The sequence below is a fragment of the Danio aesculapii genome, chromosome 5 (genome assembly GCF_903798145.1).
Source record: "Danio aesculapii chromosome 5, fDanAes4.1, whole genome shotgun sequence".
NCBI classification, from domain to species: domain Eukaryota; kingdom Metazoa; phylum Chordata; class Actinopteri; order Cypriniformes; family Danionidae; genus Danio; species Danio aesculapii.
Window position 1 is genome coordinate 1,679,739 of NC_079439.1, and position 25,484 is coordinate 1,705,222.

General features: G+C 34.9%; 1 protein-coding gene across 4 annotated transcripts in view; it reads left to right on the plus strand.

Annotated features, from left to right (window-relative positions):
- Window positions 1–25,484, plus strand: part of cita (citron rho-interacting serine/threonine kinase a) — a 187,500-nt gene that overhangs the window by 113,718 nt on the left and 48,298 nt on the right. For all 4 annotated transcript variants that reach the window (XM_056457208.1, XM_056457210.1, XM_056457209.1 and 1 more), the window contains exons 19-30: window positions 13–108; window positions 2,505–2,621; window positions 6,173–6,282; window positions 12,431–12,605; window positions 14,363–14,560; window positions 15,710–15,763; window positions 17,031–17,228; window positions 18,999–19,192; window positions 20,069–20,204; window positions 21,773–21,877; window positions 23,085–23,225; window positions 24,694–24,801. In XM_056457208.1, coding sequence (XP_056313183.1) covers window positions 13–108; window positions 2,505–2,621; window positions 6,173–6,282; window positions 12,431–12,605; window positions 14,363–14,560; window positions 15,710–15,763; window positions 17,031–17,228; window positions 18,999–19,192; window positions 20,069–20,204; window positions 21,773–21,877; window positions 23,085–23,225; window positions 24,694–24,801 — 1,632 coding nt within the window. The remainder of the gene's footprint in view (window positions 1–12; window positions 109–2,504; window positions 2,622–6,172; window positions 6,283–12,430; window positions 12,606–14,362; window positions 14,561–15,709; window positions 15,764–17,030; window positions 17,229–18,998; window positions 19,193–20,068; window positions 20,205–21,772; window positions 21,878–23,084; window positions 23,226–24,693; window positions 24,802–25,484) is intronic.

The following is a 25,484-nucleotide window of genomic DNA, read 5'->3' on the forward strand; positions in this document are numbered from 1 at the left end:
TGGTGTGTTTAGGAGCTGGAGGAAAACTTAAGGGAAACTCAGGCTACAGCGCAGAGGATGGAAGCACATCTAGTCCAGAAAGAGCGACTCTATGAGGACAAAATCAAGGTAGAGTTCAGTATTATGTGTAAATCAGTCTGTTAGATGACACTTTTAATGTGTTACTGCTTTATATATGTATAGATTTTTATTAAATGTATTTAAATCTTAATATAATATAAATTTGTACATTTATAGTTATATCTTTTTTATTTATTTTAATATCTGTATTTACATTTTTTGTTTAATTTTTATTTTATTTTTTGCATTTTAATTTATTTAGCTATTTGCTGTTTTTGCATGAGTGATTTTAATTGTTTTTTTTATTTATTTTATAATGCAATGTGTATAAATGTAATACATTTTTATATATGTATTTATAGTTATATGTTTATTTATAATAATATTATTATCACATTTTTTGGTTTAATTTTAATTAGATTTTTTACATTTAAATTTATTTTGCTATAAATTGTGATTTTGATTGTTTTTTATTGTATAATGAAATGCATATACATTTTAATATAATAAACTTTTTACATGTATATTTATAGTTACATTTTATATTAATATTTTTATTTTTGTTTAATTTTAATTAGATTTTGTTTTGCATTTTAGTTTATTTATTTAGCTATTTTCTGTTCTTGCATGCGTGATTTTGATTCTTTTTTACTTTATAATGAAATGTTTATAAATTTAATATAATATAGATTTTTATGTTCATTTAGTTATATTTTTATATATGAATATTTTTATTAAAATGTTTTGGTTTTTAATTAATTTATTTAGCTATTTGATGTTTTTGCATGAGTGATTTTGATTGTTTATTATTTTATAATAAAATGTATATAAATGGTAATATAATATACAGTTTTATATGCATATTTATAGTTATATTTTTATTTATATTAATATTTTTATTTTTTGCATTTTAATTTATTAATTTAGTTAGCTATTTTGCTGTTTTTGCATTAGTAATTTTGATTGTTATTTTTATTATTTATTTATTTTATAATGAATTGTTTATAAATTTAATATAGATTTTTATATATATGTATTTATAGTTATATTTTTATTTATATTAAAATGTTTATTTATTTTTTGTTTAATTTTAATTTAATTTATTTTTTTTATTTTAATTAGTTTTTATTTATTTAGCTATTTGCTGTTTTTGCATAAGTGAATTTGATTGCTTTTTTATTTATTTTTTAATTAAATGTATATTCATTTTAACATATAGTTTTTTATATATATGTATTTATAGTTATATTTTTATATTAATATTTTTATTTCCTTTTTTTGTTTAATTTAATTTAATTTATTTTTTATATTTTAATTAGTTTTTTATTTATTTAACTATTTGATCTTTGCATAAGTGATTTAAATGTTTTTAAATAATAAAATGTATATACATTTTAATATAATATACATGTTTATATGTATATTTATAGATACATTTTTTTAAATATATATTTTTTGCATTTTAATTTATTTATTTAGCTTTTTTGCATGATTGATTTTATTGTTTTTTTTGCCAAATGATATTTATTCAATTAAAAATCTCAGTGAAGATAAGCATAAGCAAGTTAACTAACATTTATTCTTGTGTTCAACAGAAATCTTTATATACTGTAACAGAACTATTAATTTCAAAGAAACTTTATTGAGAATATTTGCTCTTTTGATTTTTGCTTCATTTCATGCTTAAACTTTTATGACAGATGTCAGAGCAGCCCGTCTGGCACCAACTATGCCACGTTCAAAGTCACTTAAATCCCCTTTCTTCCTCATTCTGATGCTCAGTTTGAACTGCAGCAGATCGTCTTGACCATGTCTACATGCCTAAATGCATTGAGCTTGATCAGGTGTGTTTCATTAGGGTTGGAACTAAACTGTGCAGAGCTGCAGCCCTCCAGGAACGGAGTTTTACACTTGCGCTGTAGCAGAACTATTTATTTAAAAGAAAGTACTGAAATTGACAAATAATGTAACTTAATTTCATGCTTGTCATCTATGACAGATATTTAATATATAGAGAGAATAATTTAAATATGTTATATAATACAATAAATTCTAAACAGAAGGCTATTTTGCTTTTCATTTATTTATTTTGCTCTTTTATTGATTTAAATGCTTGTTTTATATAGAGAGAGAATCTTTTTTTAACTATTTTATATAATTAATGCTTAATGGATGAGTAATTATTTTCAATTTAATTAATTTTATAAGGAAGATAATTAAGTAAATTAATTTTTAATATTAACTACTAAAATGCGTTCTAATTATATTATCATTTTTTAAAATAAAGCAATATTTTTCTTCAATAAGGATGTGTGAAATTGTTTATTTGTGTGCCTGTGTGTGACTTTTTTTGTATTTGTTTGTCTTGTATGTGTGTGTTTGTGTCTGTCTGTGAATGTTTCTCCTTGTGTGTGTGTGTGTGTGTGTGTGTGTGCGCGCTGCAGATTCTGGAGGCTCAGATGAAGGCAGATATGGCTGATAAAGACAGTCTGGAGCAGAAGCGAGCTCAACAGGAGGAAGAGGCGCGAGAGAAATGCAAACTCATCAGTGAGCAGAAAGCCGTAAGTCTTCATCAAACTCACACTTTGCAGTCAACAGGGCTTTTCACACTCCAAAGTGTTAACCCTGGGTCATCCTAAACCCCGGATAAGTAGAATCCTGGGTTATCTGTAATCACGCTTCACACTGCTCATACTATACGTCAGGGATAAAATACATCTAGGAGGTTGTTATCGCAGAATAAAGCCTGACAGGTTTATCAGCAGCCTGATGTGAAGCAGAGCCTAAAGGCTGAAGGCTTTATTCTGTGAAAACAACCATCCTGGATGTAATTTATCCCACTTGTTACACTATTACCTGCCATAAAACATAAAAAGTAGACACAAAAGCATTGTTTTAAACCGTAACGGTTCTCTAATTAAATGCAAATCTGCCAGAAACTAAAACAGCTGATGGAGTATACACTAACCTGAGCATTATTCAGACCAAACAGTCTAAAACCAGGCATGACAGTCAAGCATGTACCTTTTAAATGTGGATGTAAGTATATGGATGTGAATGTATTCACTGACGGTGATTTTCAGCTCCCGCATGATGTTATTTAGTAGTTGTTTTCTGGGAAAAACAATTAATGTCACAACTGACCAATCAGAATCAAGTTTTTCACACAGCCATGTAATAACTAGAGTTAATGAATGTTGATGATGTTGAATAATGTTTCACACTGTACTTTACTAAACCACAGGTTAACATTCTTATTTGCATATTTGTAATATCACTGTTGCTGATTGGACAAACAGTAGGGAACCGTCTTTTTGCATGTCTTAGTTGTGTTAACTCTTACTGTCGTGACGTAATGTAAAACCCTCCAGAGCAGGGTATCATAACTCTGGGTAAAATACGGCGCTAACACTGCTTTCAAATTACAGGTGTGAAACGTGTCTTTACTCTGGGTCAAAAACTGTGTTTATTTGTAGAAAATAACTTGATATAATCACGTTATTTATTAGTAACTGTTTTAATTATCTTGAGGACACATAATATATGTGCAATTCTAGAATCACACAGATACATAAATAAATAATATATATGAAAACAGAACCTATATAATGACCATACTTTAAAACTTGATTTTATTATTCTTGGTTTTTATTGCCATCTGTTTAAATCAATATATTTTTTTGGTCATAAAGTGTTAAAATAGAGCCTTACAGCCTAAATATGCAATACTATGTTGCGGTGATCCTCTGTTTTTACAGGTTTTATTATCATGCATTTACATTCTGGGATGAAATGGGACCTTAAATGTTTTCGTGAGACTCGCTCTCCAAATTTTCCAGCTATTTAGCCCTTGATCCTGTTAACCTGCTAGACTTTAGCTAACTAGATTAGCGTCCTCTATCTTTTGGCTGATGGCAGACTCACATGCTCACTGTGTGAATCTGCAGACCTGGTTATTAGCATGCATTTTCAACATCTACATACGCAGAAAACAATTAGCACAGGGCAAATAGAATCTGTGCATTGTGAAAAGCTCACCATGAAATGATACAGATTTTATTTAATCTCTGTGTTTGTTTTTATTAAAACACACTTGGGCTGTGTTCGATGTTCTGATAGTTACAAACGATATGTATGCTGAATGTTTTCTAGTAATTTCTTGAACTTTGTATTAGTAGCACTTAATATTGCCTGTCTACAATCAATTGCAAATTGGTTTTAGGTTAAAGCATCTTTTAATGGATTATCGTTATTGTTCAATTATTATTTTACTTTTAATTATTTGCCCTCTTGTGAAATGTATTTTTCAAATGGTTCTTAATAGCTGTTTAACAGATATAAAGCAGATTTTTAAACATTACAGTTTATAATAGTTAACTTTTTTCTTGGTCTTATATTTTACTAGTTATTTTGCAAGATACTAGTATTCAGTTTAAAGTAACATTTAATAGCTTAAAATTGGTCAGGGAAAACAGTGATTTGTTCTGTAGCCAAAGGGTTTTTATTTAAGTGTTTGCGTTTATTGTTATTATTTTTAAATTAATATTTCAGCCAAACTAAAAGAAATGAGACTTTCTCCAGAAGAAAACTATACTCAATTCATCTTTATTTCTCTAGAGCTGTTACAATGTAGATTTAATATATATATAGAGAGAGAATAATTTGTATATTTTATATAATATAATTAATCCTAAACAGAAGGCTGTTTTGCTTTTCATTTAGCTCTTTTATTGATTTAAATGCTGTCTAGATTATTTTACGTGAATAAAATGCTTGTAGCAGAACTATTTATTGAAAATAAACTACTGAATCTATTTACACACTTTTTTACTTCATCTCATGCTTAACATTTATTACAGATGTTTTATATAGAGAGAGAATCTTTTTTTAAATATTTTATATAATTAATGCTTAACGGATGAGTAATTATTTTCAATTTAATTTATTTTATAAAAAAGATAATTAAGTAAATTAATTTTTAATAATAATTACTAAAATGTGTTCTAATTATTTTATCATTTTTAAAATAAAGCAATATTTTTCTTCAATAAGGATGTCTGAAATTGTTTATTTGTGTGCCTGTGTGTGACTGTGACTTTTTTGGGATTTGTTTATGGTCTTTGCCATGATGACAGTTCGTAATATTTTAGTATGTAAAACTAGTTATTTTGCAAGATACCAGTATTCAGCATAAAGTGACATTTAATAGCACAAAATTGGTCAGGGAAAACACTGATTTGTTCTGTATCCAATCAAAAAAAGGGTTTTTAAAAAAAGTTAAAAGTGTTTGCGTTTATTATTATTATTTTTTTTAAATTAATATTCCAGCCAAACTAAAAGAAATTAGACTTTCTCCAGAAAAAAAACTATACTCAATTCATCTTTATTTCTCTAGAGCTTTTACAATGTAGATTGGGTCAAAACAGCTTAACATAGAAGTTCAAGTAAATGAAAACTTTGTCAGTCCAGTTTTCAGTTTAGATCCAGTTTTCAGTTTAGGTCAGTTCAGTGTGGTTTAATTTTCACTGCAGAAAAGCTAGTCCATGCTTTTATGACCTCTAGGCTGGACTACTGTAATGCACTGTTTGCTGGCTGCCCAGCATCCTCTATTAACAAACTTCAGCTAGTACAAAATGCAGCTGCCGGAGTTCTTACCAGGTCTAGAAAATTTGATCACATCACCCCAATTTTATCCTCCTTACACTGGCTGCCTGTTAAGTTTCGTATTGATTTTAAAATATTGCTTCTTACATCTAAAGCTTTAAATAATCTAGCTCCTGTTTATCTAACCAATCTTCTGTCTCGCTACAATCCAACTCTCTCTTTAAGATCTCAAAACTCAGGGCTTCTGATAGAACCTAGAATAGCAAAGTCTCTTAAAGATGGTCGAGCCTTCTCATTTATAGCTCCTAAACTCTGGAATAGCCTTCCTGATAATGTCCGAGTCTCAGACAAATTCTCTCCGTTCAAAACTAGATTAAAAAATACAATAGAAAATACTGTGAATATCAGATTTGAATGCATCTTCTGCCCACTTCAATAGTCAGCTCACATTAGTGTGTACATGTGTGTCTTAATGCTAAGTTTAGTGTGTGTTTGTTTCTCTCTACAGACCATCAATGCCATGGACAATAAGATGAAGAGTCTGGAGCAGCGCATCGCTGAACTGTCCGAGGCCAATAAACTGGCGGCCAACAGCAGCATTTACACACAGAAGAACATGTAAGAGACCTCAATCTGCTCTTTGTGAATGCTAAATTAACTTGCTATGATGCACACAACTAACAGGGTGTCTTAAAAAGTCTTAAGATGTATTACATTTCAAAAACTAAATTTGAGGTCTTAAATATACAGAAATATTGTTTTGTAGGGCTCAAGTCATTTTAAACAGCTCCTAATGTTCCTATGTGAATCTATCCAATCAGGGGTCTTTACAAGTGCATTTGTTGAAAGGTCATGTACAGGACCAGACGGAATCTGCTGACGTTTTTTGCCATTTCTGCGGAGAATTTTGGTAAAAATCTGCGGATTCTGATGAATTATTTTGGGAGTGCCATAACTAAAACCTTAATATATTAAATAAAAAATAATATCTTTTAAACTTTTATTTAATGTTTAAAATGCAAATCCAATTAGATTCACTTTATTTGGTAAACAAAGCAAGTCTCATATATAATATCTCTACTAAAAGACAGAAAATATTACTGTTCAAACTGCACTGTACATAAATCAGATCAACATTTCATATTAGTCAATAATATTACTGTACTTAATATAAAAACTGAATAAATACAGATTTACACACATTTACTCAAGTAAATAAGCAGAATTAATGATGGGATAAAAATCTGCAGAATTCTGCACGCACAGATTCCGTGTGGGCCTACTCATGTATTATGGTGATGACACTGACATGGACAGATGTGCATATGTTTAATTTGGTATAGTTTTTAAAGCTTGTCCATTTGATTAAACAAAAGTTATGTTGGAAAAAATGGTAAGTATACAACTAGAGTTTGCTTGTTTTAACACATTATTGAAAAAAATTTGGCTATGAAATGATTTATTTTGAATTAGAATGATTGATTTAATTGAATTAGATTTTTTTTTTTTGGCCATTACAAAAAAATCTTTACTTTTTAGTCTTGTATTTTGTCTGAAGTGTGCAGTTTCATTCAAAATGGCCTTAAAGGGTCTTAAATTTGACTTCATGAAACCCTGAACTAATTCCTTTTAGTAGAAATTACTTGTAAATATGAAAATCATTTTAAGGTGGCTTGTTCTTTAAAGGTGCATTTCAGAGAAATATGTGCTATTCTTTATATACAGTTAAGCTCAAAATTGTTCTGGCAAATTCTGACTTCTGAAAAGTTACTTTAATTCAACCAGCAAGTTTGTTTTCTCTGGATATGACACAGGCTTCTCCCTAAAGATAATAAGACGATGTACAAGAGGCGTCAATGTGAAATAAAAAATCTTTTATTTACATTTAAACAAAAACTTGAATTCAGAATTTGGCAGGGGTATGAATCATTTCAGACTTGACTATATTTGCAAAACACTTTAGACTTAAAGCCAATCAGCAGTAAGGTGTCTAGGCACTATAGATACTTTTTAAATGGGCAGAGTCTTGTTTGGCTATACTGGTGTTTGTCTTGGTGCTTTCAAAAATCAACATCATATGGCAAAATTCACTTTGTACAGCATTAAACAAAAAGTTAATTTCTGAGATATGTCAACAATATGAAAATCTTTGAGTCAGCTGCTCACAACATGCCTAAAACAGCACAAAACGCACTCTACAAGAAATGTTTAATTATCATCAGAATCCTCCAGAAATCTGAGAGTTTGTCATTATTGCACAGCCCTGTATTTATTATTTTTGAATGTTTTTCTTTCTTATCAGGAAGGTAATGAACTCTGTTGCATCAAGATCTAGTTTGCTGACCTTTGACTTGCTCGACTTTAATCGTCATCAATTTAAAAGGGTTTTAGGAAGCCAATGATTATAAAAAACAAGCAGTTTATTTACATTTAGTTTTGAGGAAAACATGTAAAAGTGTTCCACTGGTTAACATCTATAGCTAACAGCTCTACAATATTCCGCTAATTAACATGGGATTTTAAGGGGTCATGAACCGAGAAACCAAATTCCCTTTGATCTTTTGCCATTTAAGAGCTGATAGCACTATAAAAACATCCTGTGAGTTTCAGAGCTCAACACTTTGTGCTTCCTCCAAAATCAGCTTTTATTGAAGGCAGTCTGAGTAAACCACAGCTTCTGCAATGATCTACTTTATGATGTCATAGTATAGATAAGCTCCGCCTCTGCAAAAGATCCACACTCACTTCTACTGCATTGCCTGCCTTGTTAATATGCAAAACTGTCAGCCAATCAAAGCAGTGGGTGTTTACTTGAGTCTACATTTGGCCACTCCCACTAAAAGCGTTCTGGTGAGGCTCAAAATCAGCACACAAATAGTCAAATACTTCTCAATTATTGTTTGCTCTTATTGTAAAACTTTTGATAGCTTTATAGGGTACTTCATGACCCCTTTAAATGACCTAAAATGCTGCCTTTTGGTCATCCTCTATCTGGTATTTTTGGTTTTAATGCAGTATGCATCAGATCAATTGTAGTATGATAAACTAGCAGCGGGTCATGGGAGTGAACATACAGCATTATTGTACTGCAAGATAGCAGCATCTGTCTGATGAATAAATGTAAATGTTAAAGGGAGATTAGTGGCCTGCGGCTCAGATACTGTGACCTTTATTAAAGTCTCCTCATCGCTGTAGACGACTGCAGAATCAGTGTGTTCGTCTCACTGCAGAATTAATACGTGTGGAGCACTAAAGCCTACTGACACATTTGGGTGGCATTTAGAAAAAAGTAAGTTAAAAAAACATTGAACCGGTTACTTTCTAAGCATGCTGCGGTTACATTACATCAGTACATGCGTTCAATGGAATATAAACATTTGCCTTGTATTTGTTAACTTTTGGCAGGGTATCTGCAGGGTCTTAAAGTCTTAAAGTCTTAAATCTACTGAAATATCATGTTGTAGGTCTTCAATCTTTTATAACAGGTCTTAATTTTCCTTTGTTCACATGTAGCTACCCAATCTGCCCATTAACACCCATACAATCACCAACAATGCCAATTTCAATAAAACTTTTGTTTTAAAAATAGCATTTTTACTATAATGTTATTATTATTTTCCTTACAGTAACATATGTTTTAAAGTTCTCCATTTATTAACTGCTGAGGATACTGACCTGACCTATATTTTTGATCATTGAATTATTATTATTATTAAATGTGTTAAATTATAATCATGTTTTGGTAGGGCAAGTGAAAATCTTTTCCAACTCGAATATTCGAAAAAAAATCCTTAGCATTTAGCCTTGTACAAGTCTAAAATTTCATTCATAATGGTCTTAAAAAGGTCTTAAAGTCTTGAATTTAACTTGTTGAAACCTGCAGAAACCCTGTTTGGGGTGCGCTTATTATGCCACTGGCTGTTATGAGTAATTAAGCGAAGCCTCTTCTGATAGAACATGCAGTTTAATGAATATTTATGAGACGTCACGAAGATGGCCTGTACTGTGTTATGTTCATTTCCTGTGATGTCAAACTCGCGCAGATTTTACACAAAAGCACTAAAACTCAGAATTAACTAGTTTTATCCAACAGTTAAAACTAACTGATACTGGACCAGCGTTATGTTCAATGATGCGCAACAATGTTTAGTGTTTTAGTATCAGTTTACATAGAAATGCTGTGTGACTTTATCAAACTGCAAATGTTACCTTGTGAAGAAAATCAAGAGGATTTTGGCCTCTGTTATGTAGCTTTATATCATATTAGAGTAAATACGCCTCTGAGGATTATTAAAGAAATTATGTTTAAATATGAAGTACTGTAGATTTACAGGCATCAAATGACAGTGTTTGATTTGAGCATCTCTGCTGCATCGTTCACTTCTTAAATCGAGTGCTTTAGATTTAATGGTCGACAGAGGAATTGCAATATTTGCAAACAAAAACAATTCAGCAGATTTGAGAAACCCAGAAGAAGCAGCGATGATTCAGAAATGAGTTTATTGAAGACAAAATCTAATTTGATATGTTGAGCAGAAATCAAACACTCAAGCATCCTAAAAGTAATGAAACATTCAGTAAATGTGTGCTGATGTTTAGCGTTAAAGAGAAGCTCATCTGGTTCAATTTAACTGAATCAATTATTTCATGTATACTTTTGGCCTGTTTCCACTGAGTGGTTACGGTATGGACATTACACAGTAATAATATATACATATAGTAACGAGCCATGGTCGACCTGAGCTCAAACAAACCTTGTCATCGTCTTGAACTTCCATGAATCTGCCATGTACTGTTGTTGTTTACGAGGCCATCTAAAAGCATGAGTGGTTTCACTTTCTCTAGAGATTTGCATGCACTTGCTGCGCATCTGTATTTGAAATAACGAACTTGAGCTCATAATAATAATAATGCACCCTTGAATATTGAAGGGCTTCCAACATCCGATCCTTTCAGAAATGGACAAACGCGAGAGTGAAGCGCAACAAAGGAGAAGGCCAAAAAACAATGGAGCAAATGATTGTTTCAGCAACCTAAAGCATGAAGAAACTGCCATGTTTAACTCTTATCATCACCTTTTAGACTATTATGAACTGGGAATGACAGAATTACTCTCTAACAGAGGTTACATGTGCTGGGGGAGAATAAAGATGAGAGGTTTGTGTTGACTGTATATGTTTTGTATCGTTTATGAACCCAAATAAGGACTAAATATCTGTTGTGTGTAGTGCTTCTGTAACTGGTAATATATCGGAGACTGTATGGGGCTGTATGTGTTCATAACTTTTTATATTTATATATATATAATAGCAGATGTTACAGTAGGCTATTTCACATTATCATTGATATGCAGCTTCATAGAAAGGTTAGTGATGAACATTTGTACACAAGTATTTATGTATGTAAAGCATTTGTTTAGTAAGAAGTGCTTCTCGTACGATATGAGAACTTTGAGTGAGAATAACGTCGATTGCAGCTTTCTGTCATACATCAAGCCTGCCAAAAGGGTACCGTTGGTACCATTTGACAGTGAAAACGCACGCCTGATGAAGGTGACCCTTACCATACTGTACCACTCAGTGGAAACAAGGCATTTGGCTAACTACACATTTCAGATGTTGAATTTTAAAAAGATCATCTGATATTTTAGTGTCTAATATTGTCTTCTAAATCAGGTTTAAATGCATCTAGGATCAGAAAACATTAGGATTTTCTCAGAATATGCATTTATTATTTACAATAATATGCATTTATACATTTATTTTATAATGATTCGTTTGAATCAATCCAGCGCTTGAGGTCTGTAAGCTCCTCCCACTTCCATAAGCCGTGCTGTGATTAGTCAGCTGGCCAAGTCTATTTTGAATGGTCTTTCCATGTCTGAAATGAAAAACACATTTTTGTATGTTGTGGGAGGAGAGTTATGCAAATGAGTTACTTTAATCGTGTTTATGTAGATCTGTAGCTTGTAAAAGATTAGAAAATATAGTGACTTTTATCGAGCCATTCAGAGTCGACTCTTTCTTTCGAGAGACAATGGCTACATCGAAAATCCCTTACTACTCTAAGTAGGTACTATATTTGAATCTGAGTTTACTACACAACTGTATATATGTTCTGTATAGGATAAATGCAGGTATGATGCATGCATTTGGGTCGTTCTACATCTGCCATTTGTCATTATCATGTGACCTACCCGCATCAGTTGCATCACTTCTCTCCTATTTATGAATTCTCTCGTGTTGCGTCATGGGATGTCATAGCATACACCATATGTGCATCTCAGAATCTCGCCAAGAGATAGCTCATTCAAGTACTTCTCACATACTGTTTTTACAATGCTATGAATTCAGACATACTACTCGCTCACATACTATATAGTAGGGAAGTATGCGCTTTCAGACGCAGCCACTATACAGGCTGTTTACATTAAAAGATAGATGCATCACACACTGTAAAAAATGCAGGGTTCCACACAATTCATTCATGTTATCCCAACACAAATTAAGCTAACTTAACATTTTTAACAAATTTATGTGGATTAAACATAAAAAAAATAAGTTGTCCCAATGAAATCTCAAGAATTGTGTTGTTTCAGCTCAAATAAGTAGTTTGAACAAGTAAAAAAAAATATATATATATATATTTTTGGGTGCAAACTGCAGGTAAGATGTGTTTTTAAATCCACACGAGCTCTTTAAACACTTGTTTTTTTGTGTGTGTGTGTGTGTCTGTCTGTGTGTGTGTCTGTCTGTCTGTCTGTCAGGAAAGCTCAGGAGGAGATGATCTCAGAGCTTCGGCAGCAGAAGTTTTATCTGGAGTCCCAGGCGGGTAAACTAGAAGCGCAGAACGCCAAACTGGAGGAGCATCTGGAGAAGATGAGCCAGCAGGAGCAGACCAGGAAGAGCCGCATCATGGAGCTAGAGACCCGGCTCAGAGAGGTCAGAGACGCAGCGTTTCTCCTTCATTTACAATTAAGGTTAAGTGAGTGTTTTATTCAGGATCCTGATCTTTTAGCGATTACGTTTATGCAGCTATACACTGTGTAAATAAATGCAGGCTAAACAAGTAGCTGTGACCGAAAACTCCTTTAATAACCTAAGAAAGACATGCATTTAGCTGCCACCACAACTTGTTTTTATCATTGTTATGTTACAGGGAAGCTGAAATGCTCCATACATGTAATTTTGAATAACGTAGGAGGTTTTCCTTGTTCTTCTGTTCCTCCACTAGTGTTCCTGACTGATTATGCACCATTCATGTAAACACTGCTTCTCTGTAATTAATTAATAGTAGAGCAACATGATTTGTGGTGCATTTATAGGTAAACAGTTTATTTTCCATATTGAGTCCTTGTAAGATGGAGTTTAGGTAAAGTGTGCAGATCATATGGAGAGAAGAGGGTTTGTGTAGGTGGTTTGTTAAGCCCACTTGTGTAAGGCACACTTCAGAAATCCACAGTGTTTTATAAAGATATAGAGCGATTAAGAAAGTGTTTGGTGTAAGAGTCTGTTCAAGTGTCTGAGAGATAAAAGAGTGTGTTTTTTACATTACCTGACTCAAGTCTTGTGGTTGATCTCAGTTGTAAGATCAACAAATAATAACCCGACTTCTAGTTGATCATTTGGGAAAGTGTCAGAAGCTGGATTTTTCCCTTGAATCATCTGTTGAACTGCATCAATCATCACCAATACTGCAGAAGACCTACTAGAACCAGCATGAAGCCAAAATTCTCATAGAAATCAGTCAAGTTTGGTGAAGGAGAAATCATGGTTTGGGGTTATATTCAGTATGGGGGCGTGTGAGAGATCTGCAGAGTGGATGATCGATATCAACAGCCTGAGGTATCAAGACATTTGTGCTGCCCATTACATTACAAACCACAGGAGAGGGCAAATTCTCCAGCAGGATAGCGCTCCTTCTCATACTTCAGCCTCCACATCAAAGCTCCTGGAAGCAAAGAAGGTCAAGGTGCTCCAGGATTGGCCAGACCAGTCACCAGACATGAACATTATTGAGCACGTCTGGGGTAAGATGAAGGAGGAGGCATTGAAGATGAACACAAAGACTCTTGATGAACTCTGGGAGTCCTGCAAGAAGGCTTTCTTCACCATTCCAGATGACTTTATTAATCAGTGATTTGAGTCATGTCAGAGATGTATGGATGCAGTCCTCCAAGCTCATGATGGAGTCAGACACAATATTCATTCTGTTTCCACTGCAGCATGAGCACATATTCTATACTGGACATTATTGAAGGTTCAGTGAGCAGACTTTAGTCTAAGCAGAGTCAGACCTTACTGTCCTAATCAAATCATTAATAATCAAGACATGATCAGATTTTATTGTGCTCAAATAAGCGTCATCTAGAGGCCTTTACCTTTCATATAAGACACTTCTGATACCAAATGATCAACTAGAATTCAAGTTATTATTTGCTGTTCCTAAAACTTGGATAGGCCACAAGACTTTTGTCAGGTAGTGTACAGATGGTTTGTCAAACCCACTCACCTGTGTGAGGCACACTCAGAAATGCACAATGTTTTATAGTAATTATGAGAAAGTGTCTGGTGCCAATGTGCAAAAGTGTCTAGGACAGTGTCAAAGAGAGGAAAGAGCTGTTTTCTACAGGTGGTTTGTCAAGCCCACTCACCTGTGATCCGTTAGACACCTAATGAGTGTATGGCGTGTGTTTCAGATGGGACTGGAGCATGAAGAGCAGAAGCTGGAGATCAAGCGTCAGGTGACGGAGCTCACGCTGTCTCTGCAGGAGCGAGAGTCTCAGATCAGCAACCTGCAGGCTGCAAGACACGCACTGGAGAGCCAGCTACAGCAGGCCAAGACTGAGCTGGAGGAGACCACAGCAGAGGCAGAGGAGGAGATCACTGCGCTCAGAGTGAGGACACATACACACACATACACACACACACACACACACACACTGTAGATCAGACCACAGCTTTTTTCAGTGGATTCATGACAATCTGCATTAGTATAATGTTATTATTAGCAGTATTATTGATTATCTGCAGATTTATATCTGTTTTAATAAACACATGTGTAGATTTCTCCACCTGTGGGGTTTTGGAGACGTCTGCTTCTACATATGAGGCATAAGAACAGGACGTGTGTTTGGATATATCTCAGCGTTTTGACCACACTTCATTATTATTGTTCATTTATTCCTTTGCTGGAGATTAGAACTGAATTCAGAAATAGTTTAGACACAAATCTTTGCGCTCAAAGGAAATTAAATATGTGGGCTAATGGATGTGTTCAGTGGAGTGAGTTTCCACCGTTTCCTTACTCCACCAAAGTAAAGGAGTAAAGAGTAAAAGTAAAGTAAAGAGGCTGAATGGAGGAGGCTCATTCTTTATCCTCGCGCTGCAGATGCTCTGTTTAACTGTTTTCTCGTTAGTGAAGCGTTCAGTTTTTACACTTACAAAGTCCGCCATGTAAATAGCAAATGCACCAAGGAGTGACGCAACTGGCGCTTAAAGGGAATGTGAGATGAAACTCTGATTGGTTTAATGCAGGTTATGCTCAAAACACACCCAGAACTCATTAAGAGAATAAGCACAACCCTGTTAGACCATGCTCCATCCTTAAAATAGTAGAAGTGGATTCAGACACGTCCTTAATGCGTTTGTACGATGAGCTTTAGACTTTGAGCTTAGATCATTAAAATAGAGCCCTAAATCTATTGGTCAAAAACATTTTTGTTAAATGAAATAAAATGTAAAAAATGCAATAAATGAAAAACTAAAACTACAAAAAATAATAATAATAATAATAATTGACGAATAAAATATGTTTTTCAGAATGAATAAGCACTCATTCTATGGGTGGAAATCTGGCACCTGTAGGAAAACACAAGTAGATGCACTTCTAAAGACAAACACATCAGTAGAGAGCTGTGTGTGTGTGTGTCTGTAGGAGCACAGATGGATTTAAATGTATGATATATGTAAAGTATTGCTATTAAAGTTTGCAGTAAGTCATGCGAGCATGCTCAATGCTGATCCTGTGCGTTTTTCTCCTTCAGGCCCACAGAGATGAGATTCAGCGCAAGTTTGACGCTCTGAGGGACAGCTGCTCGGTAAGAGTGTTTACCTGTGCTGACCCACAATCCCCTGCGTCGCTCACGATGCTTTATGATGATGTTTTTCTGCAATATAAAGACCGTTAGCTGTAATATAACTGACAGTTTCTCAACACTGGTGCCTTTAAAGGGAAAGTTCAGCCAAATAAATGTAAATGTTGTCATCATTTACTTGTTTCAAACCCCCTTAGCAGTTTCTTCTGTTAAACACAAAATAAGATATTTCGAAAAATGTTGGAAACGTGTAACAAATTGACATCCATAGTATTTGTTTCTACAATTGAATCAGTGGTTACCGGTATTCAGCTTTCTTCAGCATATCTTCTCTTGTGTACTACAGTAGAAAGACAATCATAATGGTTTGGAAGCACATGTGGGAGAGTAAATAGTGAGTAAATGTAAAATGTTTGGGTGAACTATCCCTTTAACATGCAAAACCATCAACAGCATTAAGCATTGAACTGTTTCTCAAAGTCTTAAATGAAATTAAAGGACATTTATCCTGAGCAATGCGCTACACCAGATTGAAAGAAGTGCATGATTTGAGCTTCTACTTTTGGACTGAGGATCCTGAGGGATCAGGTAAAGAGCTCAGAGAGAAATTATCGATTAAAACAGCCACTGAAAGAAGAGATCTAAACAGTGGGTATCGTCGTCTGTTGGCTGAGAGCCCGAGTGACACAACAGAGAATCGATATACACTGGAGAAAACTGCTGTCAGCGAGACCTAGTCCTTAAAGCCTCATTTATCCCTGATCACAGAGCTCAGATCAGCGGCTCTGACTTCACACAGCACACAAATCCAGGACAGCCAATCAATCTGCAGCCTCACGCTCACAGTTAATCTCAAGTTATGGCGCTTTCAGCTTTAATTACTTGATGTCGAAAATTTTAATTTGTTCATGACATGATGGGTGAATATCATTTGTATAAAGATCAGGTCAGCACGACAATGACCCAAAACAACATAGCAAAAGTGCATAAAAGACAAAAACATGAACGTTTTGCAGAGGTCCAGCCAGAGTCCTGACCTAAACCCAGTTGAGAATCTGGGAATTGAGAAGATAAAGGAGACCCTACAACCTGGAAGAGTTGAAGCTCATCATTAAAGATGATTGAGGAAAAATAGTAGTGGAGACATGCAAAAAAATGAAAACACAGATGAATAAATAGAATTCTCCACACTTGTACAGTGCTGGAATAGTTTTATAATGCAGCGGTAAAGTGTTTAAAAGTTGTAAGGCTTGTGTGTGTTGTACTTTAGGTGATCACGGATCTGGAGGAGCAGTTGACGCAGCTCACGCAGGAGAACGCAGAGCTGAACAGACAGAACTTCTACCTGTCCAAACAGCTGGACGAGCTGACGCTGGAGAGCGAGGAGCGCCTGCAGCTCACGCAGGACGTGGACCGGCTGCGCAGAGAGGTGGCCGACCGGGAGATGCACCTCAACAACCAGAAACAGGTACACACATTAGTGATTCAATGACTTTAGATTTTTTAAAAGTCGACTTTCATGTTATTAAAGTCAAGTTAACGTTGACTATTCTCTGGTGAAGTCATCAATAAAACACAAGATGCTAATGCTTTGCAACATGCCACAATTTGCCATTTATTTGCAGGACAAATATACACACATGCTGTTTGACAGCTCATAACAATACAGCATTACCAATGACAACATATCGTCACCTTAGAATTATAAGGTTCTATCTGACATTTTTGTCAAAATTGAGTCTTATTAAATGACAACTTATTTACAATATGTGATGGTTTTTATAAGTTGTTTACAATTTAAGACTTTTTATTTAAAAAACAAAAAAGGTTTTATCTAAGTCGAACTCTAGCTTGGCTCTATAAGGTTCTTTCTGTGAGCCAATCGACATTTTTAATGCACGCACGAGGACCAGTCAGGATCAACTTTATTTGTCATTTTGCTGGACTGCTCCATTGACAGCGGGAAACACCAGAAAGACAAAATCACACTAAATCAGAGTCGACCAAATAATGCCGCACCACATAAAATTCAGAAGTGTGCAAATGTGATGATTTAGAAGCATGTCTTGACATTGAGATTCATTCATTTTCTTTTCGGCTTTGTCCCTTTATTAATCTGGGGTCACCACAGCAGAATGAACCGTCAACTTACCCAGCATATGTTTTACGTAGCGGATGTTCTTCCAGCTGCAACCCATTACTGGGAAATACCCATTCACACTCATACACTACAGACAATTTAGCCTACCCAATTCACCTATACCACGTGTTTGGACTGTGAGGGAGACTGGAGCACCCAGAGGAAACCCATGCCAACACGGGGAGAACATGCAAACTCCACACAGAAACGCCAACTGCCCGAGCCGTGGCTCAAACCAGTGACCTTCATGCTGTGAGGTGATTGTGCTACCCACTGTGCCACCGTGACGCCCTTATTCTTTCTTTTTTTCATTTAAAATTTGAATTCCCATTTATTTTATTTATTTATTTTATTTTATTTATTTTTATTTTATTTTTTTATTTTATTTTATTTTATTTTATTTTATTTTTTTATTTTATTAATTTATTTATTTTATTTATTTTATTTATTTTATTTAATTTTTTATGTTTTTATTTTATTTATTTATTTTATTTATTTATTTTGTTTATTTTATTTATTTCTTTTATTTCTTTTATTTATTTCTTTTATTTATTTTTTTATTTTATTTTATTTATTTATTTATTTTATTTATGTATTTTTTTTTTCATTTATTTATTTATTTTATTTATTTATTTTATTTATTTATTTTGTTTATTTTTTATTGTGCTCTTTCGCGTGTTTTGCCTGAAGTCTTTTATTTCATTGGTTGATTCAGGTAATTTATTCCGCATAAGTGTGCACTGGTGTATAGAACATATATTTTCTCCACTAAACCTCTAAACTTAAACAAATATTAAAATCCCAACCCCTAGCATTACATGTGTGCTGTTGTCTCAGCATTTGAAAATAGTTCACCAGATGGTAGGAAGCACATTATTAAACATTACCAATAAACAAACACTCTTTTAAAAACTCTGCAAATGTCTTGTAGGATGAATATTTTAAAGTATTCTTACCAATTTATTTTGTGGCTTTTGCAATTTATCTTATAACCTGTTAACATGGGGCACGGAAAAAACTACGGACTGCAGTATGTGTAAAACAGGCAAAGCAGTGAAAGTGTGTGCAGATCCTTCAGCTCTCAGTGTGTTTGTGCAGAACATCGAGACCCTGAAGACCACCTGCAGCATGCTGGAGGAGCAGGTGGTGGAGCTGGAGAGTCTGAACGATGAGCTGCTGGAGAAGGAGAGGCAGTGGGAGAACTGGAGATCTGCTCTGGAGGACGAGAAGAGCCAGGCGGAGCGCAGAACCAGAGACATGCAGAGACTGCTGGACAATGAGAAGCAGAACCGGTAACACATACAGCTGAAGTCAGAATTATTAGCCCCCCTGTGAATTTTTATTTTTTTTGAAATATTTCCTAAATGATGTTGAACAGATTCAGGAAATTTTCACAGTATGTCTGATAATATTTGTTCTTCTGGAGAAAGTCTTATTTGTTTTATTTCAGCTAGAATAAAAGCAGTTTTAAATTTATTAAACACCATTTTAAGGTCAATATTATTAGCCCCTTTAAGCTATATTTTTTTTGATAGTCTCCAGAACTAACTATCATTGTACAATAACTTGCCTAATTACCCTAACCTGCCTAGTTACCCTAATTAACCTAGTTAAGCCTTTAAATGTCACTTTAAGCTGTATAGAAGTGTCTTGAAGAATATCTAGTCTAATATTATTTACTGTCATCATGACAAAGAGAAAATAAATCAGTTTGTAAAATTATTATGTATAGAAATATTTTTCCTTGAAATTATGAATCAGCACAACTGTGTCAAAACTCTTCATAATTTTCACTGTTATTAATTTAAGATGCATTTGGTCCAGTGTTTTCTCATAAGCTGTTCAGTGTTTTTCACTCTTATTTTCTGTTTATCACTAAGAGTTTTGCACAAGTGATAATGTAAGCTGTGGATACACTAAACTTTGCTCTGGTCGACACTAGACGTGTTCTGCTCACTCTGATGAACTGCAAATACTAAACCTAAATATATAAAACCTTTAATAGAAACTTGTTAACAAAATATAAACTGAACTAAACCGTTATTAAAACAAACTAAAAGTAGACTCAAATTTACAGCAGATTAATTATTTACTGTTAACAAAACTGTAATAACCTTGTGACCATCTCCCAAAATAGTATGTTTTCTATGATTGTGACTGTTGTTCAGGTTGCGAGCGGACCAACGCAGCACTGAGTCTCGGCAGGCGGTTGAGCTGGCGGTACGGGAACACAAAGCTGAGATCGTGGCTTTACAGCAGGCCCTGAAAGAGCAGAGATTGAAGGCAGAAAGCCTGTCCGACACCGTGAGTTATACACACACCACAGGCTGCACGTTCACTCCATCCCTTCATTTTTATATTCATGCTCTAATTAGGAGTAAGCACAACAGTTATATACAGTTGAAGTCAAATGTCTGTCTTTGTGAAATATTTCCCAAATGATGTTGAACAGATTCAGGAAATTGTCACAGTATTTCTGATAATATTTTTTCTTCTGGAGAAAGTCTTATTTGTTTTATTTCGGCTAGAATAAAAGCAGTTTTTAATTGTTTTAAAGCCATTTTAAGGTCAATATTATTAGCCCCCTTCAGCAATATTAGTTTGTCTCCAGAACAAACCACTGTTATACATTGACTTGCCTAATTACTCTAACTCTATTACCCTAGTTAAGCCTTTAAATGTCACTTTGAGCTGTATAGAAGTGTCTTAAAGAATATCTAGTCTAATATTATTTACTGTCATCATGACAAAGAGAAAATAAATAAGTTATTAGAGATGAGTTATTAACACTATTATGATTAGAAATGTGCTGGATAAAAAAAAATCTCTCCGTTAAACAGAAATTGGGGAAAAAATATAGAGGGGGCTAATAATTCTGACTTCACCTGTACGTATATAACATTTTATTTTACAAAACAATTGGTGTTTTTTTATGTTTGCAATATTTTCTGAATTCTGTAATTATTATCCCCACTGCAGAAACCTTTGAGTCTGCACCATGAGTTACACGAAGACACTCACTGCAGACTGTGCTGTTCACTCCAGCCCTCCGTATTAATATTCATGCCAATATGGAGTTTAACAAGCTGTTATTAAGCTCTACAGCTGACAGAGGTTAATGAAACACTCCTGAACACGTCTCTGTGCATTAGCTGAACACACTGAATAACAGAGGCCTGCCTTCTGCTGCTCAGACCTCTGCGTGTGTGTGTGCACTGAAATCACATTTCTGGGCTAAAGTAGAAAACTCGGGATGCATTTGGCCAAAAATCAAAAGTACTTTGTAATAAATAATTCTGTATTGTTATATTAAATGAGATTTAGTCGTTTTGTAAGACCTAATAAGTTTAACTCTATTTCCTATAATGTTTGTAGAGGTTTTAGAAACGCAAAGCCACTATTTTTGACAGTAAGATCTTATTTACTGTGAACAATTTAAGAGGCATCATTTTATCACTGTCGCCATGACAACATAATAGAGCTATCACTAACAGCTGGAACAAGTATACTAGATTGAAATGTCTTGTCGGCGTGCTATTTGAGTGGACTTTGCTTATCTGGTGAGCATGAGCATGCATGGATTATTATTTGTGTACATGAGTGAAATATACACAGAGCAAATGTTGGGGTATTTTCAACTATTGCTGCGCACAAGCTAATTGACTGTGTGCTCAGCACAAGCCATTGAAATGAATGAGTTTCATAGCGCAGAGCTTTTCGCATCCACTGTGAAAGCCGATTCACACTGAAACCAGCAGCACACTGTGGAGAATATCCTGTTTTTGGTTCATATTTTTGACCATGGAAATTCAGTGCCTCACTAGTTTCTGGCTGTGGTTATATTGTTGTTTATAGTGTTGTGGTGTTTTCAGCTCAATGACCTGGAGAAGAAACATGCCATGCTGGAAATGAACGCAAGGAGTCTTCAACAGAAACTGGAGACCGAGAGAGAGCTTAAACAGAGACTCATGGAGGAGGTGAAACACACACGTGTACACACATACTACACTATAATTGTCTTTAACTCTTTCCCTGCCAGTGCTTTTTTTTTTGTAAGTTGCAAGCCTCCGCCAGCATGCTTCATGATTTTTACAACCAAATTTGATGGCCATCAGAATATTTTCTATATGAATATTATGTCAAAATAAAGAGCCGCAAGCCTCTGCTTTTAAACAAGAAATTGCTTTTTATTTAGTCTTCAAGTGTTCATGTTTTATTGGCACTTGAATGCAGATAGGTTTACTCATAAATACATTTGTGACTAAAAGCAGATGAAAAATGCATTTTTTATTGTTACAATTGCAGTTTATTTAGTTTAATAAAATTTGATATAATATTTTATAATATAATAAAGCAAATGCAAAAAAACCCGCAACCATTGACGCAAACTGGTGACCATTTTACAAAAGTCGTTTTGGATCTGAAATAGATCATTTATTGGTATTAAATGGGTTTTTGTAAAATGATGAGCGAGTCTTTGGAAAGCCAGATTCACCATAATTAGCCCATATAGTCTGCGCATTTCACTTTATCCTTTATAACATGAGGATCTGGCTGAATGTACAGTATTCAGTATTAGTTGTTGGAAAAAGGCTGCACTGATTTCTGTAGTTTTTTGCAGTGTTTGCATTCCTGGACTTAAAATGCAAAGAAAAACTCATTCATTCAATTTCTTTTTAACTTAGTCTCTTTATTAATCAGGTGTTGCCGCCAACTTATCCAGCATATTTTTTACGCAGTGGATGCCCATCCAGCTGCAACCCAGGACTGGGAAACACTCATACACACTCATTTACACACATACCCACGGGGACAATTTTAGCTTACCCAATTCACCTATAGCGCAACATTTTTGGACTGAGGGTGAAACCGGAGCACCCGGAGGAAACCCATGCCAACATGGGGAGAACATGCAAACTCCACACAGAAATGCCACCTGACCCAGCCGAGGCTCGAACTAGCAACCTTCTTGCTGTGAGGCAACAGTGCTACCCACTGCGCCACCATGCCACCTCTAAGAAAAGTATTTCTGTAGAAAAGTTTGGAGAAATCTAACATACTGCACATGCCACTTTTCAGTTTTTTATAATTATATAATCTGATGAGAGATTTTTTTTTTTTGTAGTCCTGAAATCAGAGATGTGTGTGTGTGTGTGTGTGTGTGTGTGTGTGTGTGTGTTTCAGCAAGGGAAGCTGCAGCAGCAGATGGACCTGCAGAAGACTCACATCTTTAGGCTGACGCAGGGTTTGCAGGACGCCCTGGACCAGACAGACCTGCTGAAGACTGAGAGAACTGACCTGGAGTACCAGCTGGAGAACATTCAGGTCTCACGCACACACACACACACACACACACACACGCATCAAAATATCCTTTAAAGCAGCATAAATATCTCACTAATCAGAACATCAGAAGACATCTAAGATTCCAAACTGAGATCTGCTGTGAGAAAACATGCGATAATGTTACTGTGAAAAGACGGATATATTGAGGAGATGCTTAAAGTCATCAAACATGGCTGTATCATTTAGTAACATCTTTATTAGTCATTCTTCAATCAGACAGATGGCAAAATATAAATAATAGAAAAATGAATGCCAGAAATGCGTATAATGTCATATAGAGTTGAAGGCTGTCTTAACGGTCTTAAGCCTTCCTTTGAACTAGAGTTGGGCGATGTCGACCAATTAGGCATCATACGATGTCTAATGTGAAACATCACGATGGATGATGGCATCGTTATCGTAGGCGGTAGTGAATTATTCATGAATAATTAATTATTCAAAAATAAATTAATCCTTTGTAGCCTACCGTTTCAACTAGCTGACCTGCATGCTCGTAGTTTTACCCATAACCAAATCATAAATCAAGATGAGTTACACACAAATGACCACCTGTCAATCACTTTTTCTGCAGGACTCTGGCATGAGTAGGCAGAGTGATCTGTGGCGTTATAATGGCGTCCACAAACTTAGTTGGTAAAAAAGGTGCACAACCAACAGGAACCAACCAGCAGTATCTGAGGTTTACACTAAAATGACTAAGTACAAGCGTGAAAGAGAACGATTGAAGCAGTGTACTGACACTGTGACACATTACCTGATAGATTCACAAGACTGAAGAGTCAAGATAGAGACAAGATTAATTAAAGATCACGTTTAACAACTATAGTGAGACTCGATCCAGCGCTACATCCTTGATAAACTGTCTGACGTGCACTGTTCTCTGGGGTTTTGTGCCCAGAGCTTTGGGTGCTGACTGCCTGGAGCTGAGGCGTGCACGTATGCTGGGAGCGGGTTTGTAACGCCTCAACATCGAGATGTCTATCGGCCATCTGTGATGGACGATGGCATCTTCTGTCGTCCCAACCTTACTGTGAATAACAAAATCACAGTATTGGCTTTTTTTTTTCTTCTGGAGAAATTCCAATTTGGCTGGAATAAAAACATATTTTACAGAAAAACCTAATTAACCTGGTTAAGCCTTTAAATGTCACTTTAAGCTGAATACTAGTGTCTTGAAGAATAGCTAGTACTACATTATGTACTGTCATCATGACAAAGAGAAAATGACCCAGAAGCTGCGGCCATTTTATTTCTTCATATTGTGACTCAGTTCCTTGAGAAACAGAATATTAAATGAGAAAGCAGTGGGCGTGGCTTGTTTTTTTTGCTGTGAGCTGATTGGATGTAGTAAAGTAGGTGTTTTATTCTGAAAGATGGGGAAAAGGGTTTGGGGAGAGTTATTACAACCTAACACACTTCTAACACACGTTTCTTTTTCTCTGACCAGGCCGTTTATTCGCACGAAAAGGTGAAAATGGAGGGAACCATCTCTCAGCAGACCAAACTCATAGACTTCCTGCAGGCCAAGATGGACCAGCCCAGCAAGAAGAAGAAGGTATGAGTTTATGAGTGGTCAACTCGTTCATTAAATCTGCATCTCATTATGCTCAGGGCGATAAGAGGACAATCTCATATCACAGTAAAACTCATCTCATGTCCTGATAACCATTTATAACACAAAATAGTACCATTTCTGTAAATCCAATAGATTAATAACAGTAAACAATGCATTTCTTTTGGCATTTCTGTGTGGAGTTTGCATGTTCTCCCCATGTTGGTGTGAGTTTCCACCGGGTGCTCCAGTTTCCCCCACAGTCCAAACACATGCGCTATAGGGGAATTGATGAACTAAATTGGTCGTTGTGTATGGGTGTTTCCCAGTACTGGGTTGCAGCTGGAAGGGCATCCACTGTGTAAAACATATGCTGGAATAGTTGGCGGTTCATTCCGCTGTGGCGACCCCTGATTAATAAAGGGACTAAGCAGAATTAAAAAGAATGAATGCGTTTCTTTGTATTACAATACTCATAAAATATTGTTATATTTAATTTATTACTAGGCATAAGTTATTGACATTGGAAAATTATGTTTTGTTAATGTTGTTAATGCAGTTTGGGGCAACTGATGTACTTTTATTAATTTTTATTAATAATCATAATAATACTAATAATAATGTTAAGAGGTTTTTCACGCTTTGTATGCATAATTAACAGTGTTATGAATGGTCATTAGTGCTGC